This window comes from Suricata suricatta, chromosome 3, assembly GCF_006229205.1.
Source record: "Suricata suricatta isolate VVHF042 chromosome 3, meerkat_22Aug2017_6uvM2_HiC, whole genome shotgun sequence".
In the NCBI taxonomy this organism is placed as follows: Eukaryota; Metazoa; Chordata; class Mammalia; order Carnivora; family Herpestidae; genus Suricata; species Suricata suricatta.
In genome coordinates this window covers 9,444,846-9,459,589 of record NC_043702.1, presented here as the reverse complement: position 1 = coordinate 9,459,589, position 14,744 = coordinate 9,444,846, and the positions used below count along the sequence as shown (strand labels likewise).

The 14,744-nt window shown below is 41.2% G+C and overlaps 1 protein-coding gene across 5 annotated transcripts in view; it reads right to left on the bottom strand.

Moving 5' to 3' along the window:
• Nucleotides 1-1,491: 1,491 nt before the first annotated feature.
• PID1 (phosphotyrosine interaction domain containing 1) overlaps nt 1,492-14,744 on the bottom strand; it is a 251,928-nt gene continuing 238,675 nt past the window's right edge. For all 5 annotated transcript variants that reach the window (XM_029933657.1, XM_029933656.1, XM_029933658.1 and 2 more), the window contains exon 3: nt 1,492-3,663. In XM_029933657.1, the coding sequence (XP_029789517.1) occupies nt 3,187-3,663 (477 nt within the window). In that variant the 3' untranslated portion in view covers nt 1,492-3,186. The remainder of the gene's footprint in view (nt 3,664-14,744) is intronic.

Below are 14,744 nucleotides of genomic sequence, written 5' to 3'. Positions count from 1 at the left end.
TAATATGTCTGGAGAAAACCAAAATAAACCATGCATCCTGGTTCTGTAGGGGTGGAAACAGTATTTTGTCCATTGACCACAGACAATAAAATAACTTAAGTAAAATCTCATATTATGTTATTTGTTCTCAAATAAAAGTTCCTGGGCCTTTGTTTGCTTTTAAAACTTTTTCTATGGCTATCAAAAATACTTGGAAATGAATAGCAAAGGATGTTTATTTATAGTGGCTTAGAATACCAATTTAAAATAGGGTAGAGGATTTAAGGAGAATGGAAATAAAACATTCAAAAGCGATGGATCCTGCCTAAACAAAGCAACAGTCCTGGCCTAGAAGTCAGAGAGTTCTACATCTCCATCAAACATATCCTTGACTGTGCCACCTTGGCCAACTTATGCAACCTCTCTGAATCTCAGTTTGCTCATCTCTAAAGATACTACCAAAACCAGTCGGCATCCTTCTGGAGGGCATATGAGTTAATGTACATGAAAACACTTTGTAACCACCAGTATATATAGTAAAGAAAAGGAGAAAACAAAACATTTTAAAAAATGCAGGTCTGAATCACCTCTGAGGCGAATGAATCCTGGATGTCCCCAAAGACCTCATTAGCTATTTGAAAGATGTCGCTGTGTATTTATCTTTAAATTGCTTACTAATCATCTCAAGCCAAAGCTCATGGCAATTTTATCAGAGCCAATTACTTAGCATGTCACACACTCAGTATTCTGAAAAAATATCAGCAAACGCTTTCCGCAATAAATAACCATATGTGCACTTGGGATTTAACTTCTACTGTGTGATGGAAATGGCACTGGTTTGAAATATATGCAGGCTGGGTTCTTTCTTTATTCCCCTCCTCCGTCTTAGAAGCAGCTTCAAGGACAAGGTAGTGAAACTGAAATTCAGAAAAGGTCAATGAGGGAAAATGCCATTTGAATCGGAGGAGATGGGTGGTAATTCTTACTTGAGTGCATCTCTTCAGCCAGCTCTCGTATTTTCACTTCAGAAACCTTTATGTTGGTTACTGATTCCATGAAGGGCATTGCTCAAGACACATGGGCTCCACGGCCACCTGCCTTGCTAGATTAATGGGGTCATTCTGAGAAATCATGGGCTGCAGGAAACATTTTTAAAGAGTTCTGTCAGAGGGAATCACTCCGTATTTACCTTCCAGGATTCCAGCACTGAGTCTCCAATGCTAGATGCAAGATTTTATAAATAGCAATCACTTGCAAAACATTCTAGAAGACTCTCCTCTGAAATAAGTCCACCACACTGAATAACTACTTGACATGATACCATCTTGACGAAGGGGCAGTAGTTAAATATAAACTGAGCATTGGAAAATAAAACAAGATTTGCTCAGCACAACCAAGGAACGGGCTCTTGATGACCAAGTCCGAATGTTTCCTAGAAAGGATTCCCTATTTACTCAACGTGGTGCCTATTTTGTCCTTGAGGTTTTCATTACTTAAAAAAGGAAAGACATATAAAGTATGAAAGTCCTCAGTTTTATTAATGCAAACATATTTTTTTATTAAAGAATGAATGCATTTATGCTAAAGAATAGTTTACATGTGTTGTAGAGCAGCAAGCAATGTCTCCAAGAGGCGAGTTCTTCTCAATATGACTCCATGCTTATTCTACATGCCTTAAGACTGAACCCACATATGGGGGCACACGTACACACACACAAATGCATACACGGACACGCAGATACGCAGACTAAAACACCAACACCATTACTCTGTGGATTCAATGAGCTCTCCTTTAAGGCTTCTATAAGGTCCTCCAGTGTCCCTAACATTAATTACCAGGATTAAAAACAGACTTTAATCAAGGTGCAGCATTGCCTGGAAAACTAGCCCGTTTGCTCCCGGCTTTAAATGTATGTATTTCAACCAACGCTTTTCAGTTTCATTCAGTGTTGAATCTGTGTTTATGATATTTCAAGAGCCACAAAACTGAGAAAACTTGGGCTCTCTTAGTGAGAATTCTCATTAGAAACAGGGAACAAACTGGAAACTCTGACCCCAAGGTATCACCAATTTGAAGATAACAAGGTCAGATTTCCCTCTAGATTAAGATGGACACAGTTTGTTCGACAAGCCAGGTGTACGCAACACATTCTCTAATTGAGTACAAACATTGGGTGAGGATTGGCGATGCCCAATCAGATCTGAAGCTTGCTGTGAAGGATTCCTCAAACAGGACCATTCCCTAAATAAGTTACCATAAATCAGAAGTGAAAAAAGGACAGCCTACGTGGAGTTTTTGCTCACTTGCTGAGAACTCATTCCCTTTTTCCAAAGTTTCTGTGGTTGTGGTGGTTGTTTTAAACTCCTGCTTTGTTGGATTGTTTATCTCATATGCTTGGTTATTCTCTTCCCTTTGTGTGTCCTGCAGTGTGTGCTGAGAATCCATCGCTTAGCGAGGTGGGCTGGGTTGGAAGGGGAAAGAGGGTGGATGAGGAGGAATAAGGGAAGCAGCTATTAGTAGTCGAAAGTATTCCAAGAAAATAGATGAAGTGAATACAATAAGAGGGTACTACTGGATATACTTATGCAAATAAAAGCATTATCTTTAACTGAATTAACTGCCAACTATCAGGTCGTTAGTTGTAAAGCTCAATAAAGGCTGTGCTGATTTGCTTACTGAGGAGAGAATCTGAAACATGCCAGGGAGAGGGGCTCTCAGGATGAGCCTGGAGGGTCCCCTCAGCTCTGCGGCCACCGTGTCTGCATCTGCACCCCCCACCCCCCACCCATGACTAGGGATCATCCAGGTGCACCGAACATTCTTGTTGGGTTCCATAAGGCAAATTGGAATGGTTCCTCACCTAACAGCCGCAGTGTATTTGCCTGAGAGTGGTGGTAACTGGCATGGAGGTCTCCTCCAGGGAGGCATTGGGAAATGAGGGGCGAGGGGGGAAGAAGAGAGTCTAGAACCTTCCTCCCCATCCGCATGCCCACCCTCCTCACAGTCACAGCAGCAGCAGATTTCAATGTATCGTAATTACTTTAATAATACATTTCTTTAGATTTAGAATTGCTCTTCTGAATTTAAAAAGCTTGGTCGGCCAAAAGTTTGGCAGTCTTTACTTCCCAAATTTGAAACATTGCTTATTCATCTATCATCTTGAATTCCTTGACCAATGCTGCCTTGCTGAAGCATCCTAAGTCCACTCAGCCATCATCGGATTCCAACTCCTGGGAGACTTCTTCCGATGAGCTATTCCTATGGATCCGACCGTCACTCTTCATACTGTGGAAAGTCTTCTTGAAGGCCTCCATCATGGCGTGGGCCAGCTTCTTGGCCTCGAGCTTGCTCTCACACTCTACGGCATGGCAGTCCATTTGGTAGGACAGGTCGTCATTGATCTCCCTGTAAACCCAGGCGAAGATGTTGGGGCTCACATTGTGGTCGGCGGTGCAGTAGGCAATGCGCGCCACCTGGAAGGTATCCATGTGGACCGTGGCTTCACCTTTGTGGTCGAGGTGATGGAGCCACACTTGGAATGGTCGGATTTCCAGGAGGGCGTTGGCTGGAAAGACATCTTCTCGGGCTAGCGTGTGCTTCTTCCAGAGCTCAATGACTGGCTTCTCTGTGCAGCCTGACAGAAATTGCATGCCTGTGGTAGGGACTTTACCCAGGTAGGTGACCTGCAGAGGGAAGACAAGAAGAAAAAGAGAAAGGTCAATAATGGGCTCTTCCTTCTAGTTGTTTAGTCAGATGCTCTCAGACAGCATGCTGTCTCTCAAAGCAGGTGAAGAGACACTTTTCCGGCTCCCTAAAAAAAAATTAAAACTAAAAAAACAAAGAAAAAACAAACCTGTTGTCGTAATTTCTACTTTTCTCCCCTAACAAGTTGACCACTTGGCAAAGGTACTGAAACTCCTTACCTAGAGTTGGATTTTTAAAAACCTAATTTCGGGGCTCCTGTGTGGTTCAGTTGGTTGAGCACCCGACTTCAACTAAGGTCATGATCTCACAGTCTGTGGGTTTGAGTCCCGCCTAGGGCTCTGTGCTGACAGTTCAGAGCCTGAAGCCTCCTTCAGATGCTGTGTCTCCCTCTTTCTCTGCCTCTTCCCAGCTCACTCTGTCTCTCATAAAATAAAACAAAGACATTTAAAAATTAAAAATAAATAAATAAATAAATAAATAAATAAATAAATAAATACCTAATTCCTAGAGACCCACTCTCCCTCTCCCAACCTTCTTTTAAAATTCAAATTAGAGGGGCCCCTGGGTGGCTCAGTTGGTTAAGCATCCAACTTTGGCTCAGATCATGATCTCACAGTTCATGGGTTCAAGCCCCACATTAGGCTCTCTGTGACAGCTCAGAGCTTGGAGCCTGCTTAAGATTCTGTGTTACCCTCTCTCTCTGCTCATCCCCTGCTCATGCTCTCTTTGCTCTTGCTCTCAAAAATAAATAAACATTTAAAAAATAAATAAAATAAAATTCAAATTAGAATAATAGTATGATCATTTACATAATGTGGCTTTCTTTAAAATTTGGCATTTGAAGTTTATTTTCAACCAAACACATGCCAAATTTAATGATAAGAAGAAGTTGAAAAACTTGCTGTCTATGAACAATAAAATCCTTATTCAATCTATCTCCTTGTCTGGTTCTCTTTACAATTATCTCAGTGTCTTACTTCATTTAAGTTACTTGCTTCTAGCAAATGCCAAGAACACAAAACCTGTTCTATTTACCTTATGGCTAAAAAATTGATTGTCCCTTCCCCCTCCTCTGCAAGGTAATTTTTTAAAGACAGCAATGCTCTGGGCTCTTATTCATTGGGAGATTTTTGATAACGCATTCAATTTCTTCACTGGTTATCAGTCTATTCATGCTTTCTATCTCTTCCCATTTGAATTTTGGTAGTGCATGTGCATTTAGGAATTTGTCCATTTCTTCTGTGTTGTCCACTTTGTTGGCATATAATTTTTCATAGTAATCTCTAATGATTGCTTGTATTTCTAAGGGATTGGTTGTAATAGATCTATTTTCATTCATGATTTTGTCTACTGGGTGCTCTCTCTTTTCTTTCTAAGGAGCTTGGCTAGAGGTTTATCAATTTTGTTTATTTTTTCAAAGAACCAACTCTTGGTTTCATTGATCTGCTCGACTGTTCTTTTGGATTCTATATTGTTTATTTCTGCCCTGATCTTTATTATTTCTTTTCTTCTGCTGGATTTGGGGTGTTCTTGCTACTCCCCTTCTAGTTCCATTAGGTGCTCTGTTAGATTTTGAATTTGCACTTTTTCTAGTTTGTTGAAATAGGCCTGGATTGCAATATACTTTCCTTTTAAGACTGCCTTTGCTGCGTCCCAGAGAGTTTGGATTGTATTCTCATTTTCATTTGTCTCCATATATTTTTTAATTTCTTCTCTAATTGCCTGATTAGCCCAATCATTCTTTAGTAGGGTAGTTTCTAACTTCCACATTTTTGGAGGTTTTCCAGACTTTTTCCTGTGGTTAATTTCAAGTTTCATAGCATTGTGATCTGAAAGTGTGCATGGTATGACCTCAATTCGTTTATACTTATGGAGGGCTGCTTTATGCCCCAGTGTGTGATCATCTTGGAGGATGTGCCATGTGCACTCGAAAAGAAGGTGAATTTCCTAACTTCAGGATGCAGAGTTCTAAATATATCTATCACTTCCATCTGTTCCAATGTGTCATTCAGGTCCATTGTTTCTTTAGTGATTTTCTGTCTGGTTGATCTATCTATTGCTGTCAGTGAGGTATTAAAGTCCCCTGCAATTATCACATTCTTATAAATAAAATTGTTTCTATGATTAATAGTTTTATGTATTTGGGCACTCCCAAATTTGGTGCATAGATGTTTATAATTGTTAGCTCTTCTGGATGGAAAGACCCTGTAACTATTATATACTGTTCTTCTTCATCTTTTGTTACTGCCTTTACTTTAAAGTCCAGTTTGTCTGATATAAGCATGGCTACTCCGGCTTTCTTTTGGCTTCCAGTCACATGACAGATATTTCTCCATTCCTTTACTTCATATGGAACTACAAAAGACCCCGAATAGTCAAAGTAATATTGAAGAAGAAAACCAAAACGGGAGGCATCACAATCCCAGACTTTAGCCACTACTAAAAAGCTGTCATTATCAAGACAGTATGGTATTGACACAAAAACAGACACACAGACCAATGGAATAGAATAGAGAACCCAGAACTGGGCTCACAAATGTATGGCCAATTAAGTTTTGACAAAGCAGGAAAGAGTATCCAATGGGAAAAAATACTGCCTCATTAGCAGGTGGTGCTGGGAGAACTGGACAGCAACATGCAGAAGAATTAAACTAGACCACTTTCTTACACCACACACAAAAATTAACTCAAAATGGCTGAAGGACCTGAATGTGAGACAGGAAACCATCAAAACCCTCGAGGAGAAAGTAGGAAACAACCTCCTTGACCTCAACCGCAGCAATTTCCTACTCAACACATCCCCAAAGGCAAGGGAAATGAGAGCAAAAATGAACTGTTGGGACCTCATCAAATTAAAAAGCTTCTGCACTCCAAAGGAAACACTCAAGAAAACTAATAGGCAACTGACAGAATGGGAAAAAAATAGTTGTAAATTACATATCAGATAAAGGGCTAGTATCCAAAATCTCAAGGAACTCACCAAACTCCACACCCTAAAAACAAATAACCCAGTGAAGAAATGGGCAGGAAACATAAACAGACACTTCTCCAAAGAGGACACCCAGGTGGCCTACAGGCACATGAAACGATGCTCAGCATCACTCATCATCAGGGAAATACAAATGAAAACCACACTGAGATACCACCTCACGCCAGTCAGAATGGCTAAAATGAACAAATCAAGAGACTATAGATGCTGGTGAGGGTGTGGAGAGACGGGCACCCTCCTACACTGTTGGTGGGAATGTAAACTGGTGCAGCCGCTCTGAAAAACAGTGTGGAGGTTCCTCAAAAAACTATCCATAGAACTCCCCTATGACCCAGCAATAACACTGCTAAGGATTTATCCAAGGGATACAGAAGTGCTGATGCATAGGGGCACATGTACCCCAATGTTCATAGCAGCACTGTCAACAATAGCCATATCATGGAAAGAGCCTCAATGTCTATCACTTGATGAATGGATCAACAAGATGTGGTGTGTATATATGTATGTATGTGTATGTATGTATGTATGTGTATGTATGTATGTGTGTGTATATATATATGTGTGTGTGTGTGTATATGTGTGTGTGTGTGTGTGTGTGTACAATGGAGTATTACATGGCAATGAGAAAAATGAAATATGGCCATTTGTAGCAAAGTGGGTGGACCTCGAGGGTGTCATGCTAAGCAAAATAAGTCAGGCAGAGAAGGACAGATAACATATGTTTTCATTCATAAGTCTAACAGGAGAAAGGAGAAACCTAATGGAGGACCATGGGGAGGGGAAAGGGGAAAGACAGTTGGGGAGAGAGGGATGCAAAACCTGAGAGACTATTGAATGCTGAAAACGAACCAAGGGTTGAAGGGCAAGGAGGAGGGGGAAAAGAGGTGGTGGTAATGCAAAACGGCACTTGTGGGGAAGAGCACTGGGTGTTATATGGAAACCAATAAACTATTAAAAAATAATAAATACAGCAATGCTCAATTGTTTTTCAACCTAACGAGGTTTGAACTGATCGGCATCTCATTATAGTGATAATAAATGAAAGACCTCTAGATAGATTAAAACTTGAATGCTGGCACAGGGCACCTGGTCAGCTCAGTGGGTTAAGCATCTGACTTTGGCTCAGGTCATGGACTCACAGTTTGTGAATTTGAGCCCCATATTAGTGCTGACAGTGCAGAGCCTGCTTGGATTCTCTCTCTTTCTCTCTCTGCCCCTCCCCTGTTCATGTTTGCTGACTCTTTCTCTTTCCCTTCTCCCAAAATAAGTAAATAAACAACAACAACAACAAAAAGACTTAACTGCTGGCTTATCAAATAGTTAGATTGGCAGGATGAAAATGAAGCCAAAGAATTCCAAAAGATTCAAATAGTGTCTTAAAAAAAAACTTGTTTATATTCATACCAAGAAGGGATTTTCATTTTTTCTATTTTTTTTATCAATCAAAACTAAAGGACCTGGAACCACTGGACCACTGGCAATATGGAAATGCATCAAATTGAAGAAATTGTTTTAAGAAATCACAAAAATCATATGTAATTGGCTCAAAATTAGTGACACAGATATAAATACTATCAATTCGAGGAAGAAAAGATCAGAAAAATGTCCATGGAAACGATGAGAAAGGAGACTTGGGTACAATGATTCCAATCACTGTGGGTGTTGAGTGAGGAGATAAAAACCACATACAAAAAATGAAGAACACAGAAGTACCACTGCGTCTTTTTTATGCTTTGCTTCTCTCTTAAACAAGAGTTAATAGGACAGTCCCTTTAAAAAAAATAACTTCTTGGGGCGCCTGGGTGGCTCAGTTGGTTAAGCCTCCGGCTTCGGCTCAGGTCATGATTTCACGGCTGGTGGGTTCGAGACCCGCTTCGGGTTCTGTGCTGACAGCTCAGAGCCTGGAGCCTGCTTCGGATTCTGTATCTCCTTCTTTCTCTGACCCTCCCTTGTTTGCACTGTCTTTCTCTGACTCTCAAAAATAAGTAAAAAACATTTAAAAAATTAAAAAAAAAGTTACTTCTTTGTGAAGAGACACAGTGCTGCACATTCCAGGAATACTTAGCAGGTACCTATTATGCACCCTGGCAAAGTACAGTGTGGGGAGAAATGGGAGGATGGAGAAGGGGGAGGGAAAAGATGGAGAGGTCCAAAAATCAATAGAAAGGAGGTAACTGGAGATTTCTTCACAGCATAATCTTTGAAGCAGGCAAAGTCAAGATTTATATCGTAGTTCCACAGCTCACAAGGTGGGTAGTTCTGGACAGAGAACCATCTACTAGAATATAAGGCAGAGAGTGAAAAGGGCAGGCGGCAAGGGACATGCCAAAGCACCCTGAGGAATCAGAGGAGGGAGTGGTGGCTCCCTGCTGACAGGAGGCTTCAGGGAAGAATCATTGGATTTCAAGATGTGAGCTCTCAAAAGCCAGGAAGGAGAAGCTCACCAAGGTATGGAGAGAAGGAGGGGTGCAAAGCAAAGGGCTGGAGTGGGGAAAGCCTTCCTCCCCACAACTTGAGCAAATAGGCCACTTCGGCCTGACCAGACATGAGGCTGTGGCCTTAAGACAGCCCCAGGAAAGAGGCAGGAGGTCCCTGTCCAGTGGATGAGAACAGCTGACGTCTGGAAGAAGGCCCTGCATGCAGTCTAGGGAGCAGTCTTGATGGAATGCCATCGAAGGTCTACGGTCCCAGGAATGCCAGGAGATGGCTGAGGTTTGAACGTGGAAGACTTGCTGTATGCCAGGAAGAAGAATGGATGGGAACAGATGGGAAAGGCAGTGGAGGGAGCAGGAATTGACAGGCAGAGCCCGATTGGGATGACATTGCAGAGAAAGAATGACCCTTCGTGGCAGACGGAAGGGAAGATGACGCAGACAGACAGGCAAATGGCTCCGCTCCTCATGAAGAGCAACTGGCTGAAAATCTCCAGTTGCTCTGGGTTGGAGAAAATGTAGGATAAAGGGTCCTTGATTTATATACTTGTGGAAAATGTGCTTTCTGTATACGGTACTTTATGATACCTTTATTCTTTTTTAACAGCTTTATGACTTTTTTATTGAGGTGAAATTCACATCACATAAAATTAACCATTTTAAAGTGTGTGATTCAGCGGCATTTAGCAGTCAAAAGGCTGTACACGGATCAGCTCTGTCTGGTTCCAAAATATTTCCACCACCCCCAAGGGTGACGTAGTGCCCATTAAGCCGTCACTCTCCATCATCCCCACTCCCCAGCCCTTGGCAGCCACCAATCTGCTTTCTGTCTGGATGGATTTACTACTCTGGATTTTCGTATAGCTGGAATCACATAATATGTGACCTTTTGTGTCTGGCTTCTTTCACTTAACATAATGTTTTCAAGGTTCATCTAAGTTGCATCCTGTATCCATACCTCCTTCCTTTCTATGACATCTTTACTTTTGGAAGTTTAAAAGAAAATGGGGAAACTAGTTTCAGTGCTTGATGTAAAAGTACATTATTTCCACTGAAACTAGAAAATAACTATGTTTATATTTGATAGAAACATTGGTCGGAAGGAGGAAGTCTCCTTTAATTTGCTTTAAGCTCACACACACACACACACACACACACACGCACACACGCACACACAATTTTTTTAATATGTTATCCAGTCCTGGGGCACCTGGGCGCCTCAGTCAGAGGAGCGTCCAACTCTTGATTTCTGCTCAGGTTCTGATCCCACGGTCGTGGGATGGAGACCCACATCCAGCTCCACATTGAGCGTGGAGCCTGCTTAAGATTTTCTCTCTCTTTTCCTCTGCCCCTCTCCTCCATTTGCTCTTGTTCTCTCTCTCTTTCTCAAACAATAAATAAAAATAAAAAAATTTAACAATTATCCAGTCAGTGCCTTCATTTGCGATTATATAAGGGATGAGTTTAAAGAATCATATTAGAAGCTGCAGATAATTCACTCCAGCAGAAAGCAATTTCATAGTAGTAAATATGTGTAACTAAGTGAATTCCTCTCTCATAAATACTTATGACATGGAAACTGAAGATTTTAAGGGAAATAAAATATTACTTTGAAAGTGCACTTGCGAGAAGAATGGGGAGGAAATTAGTAGCTCAAAGAGTTTAATAAAATAATAATGAAAGCTACGTAATAGTATGCAGACATCCATAAAAACAATTTAAAACTCCAAGGTAGAACATAGGACATCGATCTAACTTCTTGGCATTAAACTTACTATGAAAGTAATCTTCATTTTGTGGTCCATTTGTGTCACCTGGAAGGTAGACTAAATATCAGGTGAAAGGTCCCAAATCGCCCTGTATATGTATATATCACTGCCAAACTAAGCTGTAAAGACAGTGAATATGTAGTAACTAATATCACATTTTATTTATTAAAAAATTTTTACTGTCTTTATTTATTTTAGGGACAGAGAGACAGCATGAGCAGGGGAGGGTTAGAGAGAGAGGGAGACATAGAATCTGAAGACATAATTCAGGCTTTGAGCTACCTGTCAGCACAGAGCCTGATGTGGGGCTCGAACCCATGAACCGTGAGATCATGACCTGAGTTGAAGTCAGACACTCAACCTACTGAGCCACCCAGGTGCCCCTGCATCACACTTGAGACAAAGGACACTTTTTGTCTGCCAGCTTCACTGACCACCTCACGGATTAGGATGGAATATTATTATCGCCCGCCCATTTGCAAAGATAACATCTTAAGGCACGTGGAGGCACACGGGGACACATACTCTAGACTACAGTGTTGGGTTTTCAGGAACATTTTGATGATTTATCAGGAAGGCTGCATGGACAAGACCCCCTAAAAAGATACCTGATGAATTCCAGAACCTCTCTGCTTATAGGGGAGTGCCAGGTCCATGCAATGTCACGTTTTAGCCATTTATTCATTTTTTCTATATTTGGACTGTAAGGAGAAATTTTGGATTTATATGACCACCCTAGGTGCAGTGGGCCCTACCAAAGAATAGACAGCATTCTTTTGTGTGGTGCTTTAATAAATGACACTCTTTTCCATGCCATTATGGGTCTAGGCATTTATTTAAATTTTTATTCTTGTTTTATAATTGCAGAAACTAGGACTCAGAAAAATTCTAAAATACCTAAGCAAAATGGAGCACAAATAACAAAATTATATATATATCACATATGATATATATAAATTATATATGATATAAATAAATTATATAAGTGATATAAATATATATGGTTATATATGATATATAAATTATATATATAGTTTGTATATATCATATATAATTTATTTGTGCTCCATTTGGCCTAGGAGTTTTAGAAAACATATCTGTTCACAATATATATGCTTTCTAAAACTCCCAGGCAAAGGGAACACAAATAACAAAATGATATCTATATATATAATATCTAATATCTGTTCATAATATATATGTCTTCTAAAAGTCAATAACATATAATCTACCTTAAAAGAAATCAAAGAACACAAAACGTTTAATCTCAAGAACTGCAGACTTCTGGCATCTTTGCAAGGGAGGCATAAATGTGTTCTACCAGTATCAGTCCTGATTATTCCATCCGCTTCATCTCGCAAAGTGTTAGTGAGGCTGCAGAGAGAGGAGAGCTAAAAGTGGCTTATGGGATGATTCCTCTCCACCGTGACACTGACAAGGGCCTCCAGGCACACCAGATGCTCACTGGCCCTTCCACGATTTATGGCTGCTCTCAACTGGGATTTGCCATGGCCACTCCAGGGACTGCAGCGGACAGACAAACCCCGTGGACAAGCACAGGATTAGCAAACATGCACCTGAGAATCCAGAAAATGGCTGACTGTCCAGAGAAGTAGCTGTCGTCCTGCGGTACCAGGGTCTGCTCACCTCAGGCCTTAGTGAGGCTCTTGGCTGAGCCTCCTTGTAAGTTAAATGAGGTGACCTGGTCCCCACCCTCCTAAACAGCCCCAGTAATCAACTGCTCTTTATTCCTCCAGCATCTCGTCAACCTACAACATGAGCTAGAGGGTCCGTCCACCTGGTGTCACTGGGTGGACCCGGGAAAGTCAACAAAACCTCTCTTTTGAACCTTTGTGGAGTCGATAATGTCAGAAATCCTATGAGCTTACATAAATACAAAAAAAAAAAAGCTGATATTTGTTAAAGAGACACAGAAAAACAATGATCTGAGTGGAGTTTACCTAATGGAATGTAAAATGATGAAATGATGCACCAAAACAGCTTCCCCTCAGAATGACCCCTTCACATCAGTCCCGGTATCATCCGTAATGGCCTGTGTTCTGGAATCCTGACTTAGTGCACTTTCCCCTATAAGTCAACTATTGACTACCTGCCTGCACATTTGCTAACCCTCTCCTAAGTTCTCCAGAGTCTGGCATTAACCCATATTGTTGACTGAAAAAAATAAAAACCACAAACTATTTAGGCTTAAAAAAAACCCAAAGAGTGAATTTCTCTCTTGAATTGTTTATATATAGTTTAATGGCAATATACCTGTGGCTCTGTTTTTCAGGGAAAACAAAGTAAAAACTTTAATAAAATCAGCTGTCTCAAAGTACCAAAGCTGTGTGTTCAGCCACATCCTCTAGGGATTTGAAGTCACAGGGAACATGTGTGTCAATAAAGAGAAACTCCAAAATACAGGGGTGCTATCTTTGTATCCTTCTAAGTCAACACTGTTGTAGGGATTTACTCTCTATATAGAGAGATCGCTTCTTGCCACAATCTTTCTTGTGTGGGAGACTTTCTTTCCTAGCCCTCGGTGGGCACTTCCTCCCTGGGAGGAAAAACACAGAATTCAATGTGCTAGGCTGATTCGGGAGGTTTGGCCGCCAACAGCTGCACACCAATGTCAGGGATGGTTAAGGGGAATCTTGTTATCCTGCCCACCTATGAAAGAGGCGAATGTTTTCTAGATGAACAAGTCCCTTTTGATCCTCATCCTAGAGAGCTGCAATCTTCCAGAGCCACAGAGTAGATGAGAAATGTTGAATCACTGAATTGGTCATTAAATGTCCAAAATAATAGACAGACTTTTTTTAATGTTTTCACCTCCCAGGGTGACAAAGGGAGTTGGAAGATGACAGGAGGAGTCTTCAGGGAGGGGAGTAACAACCAGTTGGAAATATGCAGTAAATACCAACATGTTTTCTATGGTTGCCGAAACACGCATTGGGCAAGAAACGTATTAAGAATGAATCATTCAGAGAGAAATAAACAAGCAGAGGGAAAACTGAAAGTTTTTCCCTATGTGTCATTCAATGGCATAAACTGATGCCCCAGACACAGACGTTTGCAATGTGTGAATGGACTTTGCCCAATCCCAACTGAAAAAAATTATTTGAGAATACACACGGTGTGTGAAAATACATAGGAGCCACGGAGCCAAGGGACCCGCCAGAGTGTCCGCAGCATTCCATTGTCAGTCAGCAGAGACTAGTGTCCTCAGAAGCTCTCATTTCCACCCATGACTTTTCCAATAGCCCATCCAGTTCTCCATTCATGAATCATCATTCTTTCCTCATCTGGGTGCCTGACATGCATCCTTGTGGCCAAGCACGCACCGTTCTAGTCCTTGCTCTTGGTGGCCAGTCAATATTTCATTCTGGCCTGAAAATCCCTTGACCTGTCTCATTTTAGACTGGACAGAGGGATGAAAAGGCTAACGACAGTGGTCCCTAAATGAGGATGTGGCCAGAATGGATGATCATGTAAGAATCCAAGTGCCTTGCTTCCTGGGGATCTTCAAAGTTCCAGGCTGGACAAACCCAACTTCAAGGCTACAGGAGACCAGCTTTGGTTCAGTCTACTGAGAAGTGTCTCCAGGAAGGCAAATCCAGATCAAAGCTCCTCTGGGGGGGCCTTTCCTGGGATATAAAAAAATCCTTGCTGCTCTTTCATTGTCTGTAAGAGACTTCCTGTCTCAGCTGACATAAAGTAACATGATAGGAACTCGAGATGGAAAATGCTTGACTAGGAATGCTAATAGCCTTTGGATTATAAGGCAGAAGATTAAGAAGAAGAAGAAGGAGAAGAAGAAGAAGAAGAAGAAGAAGAAGAAGAAGAAGAAGAAGAAGAAGAAGAAGAAG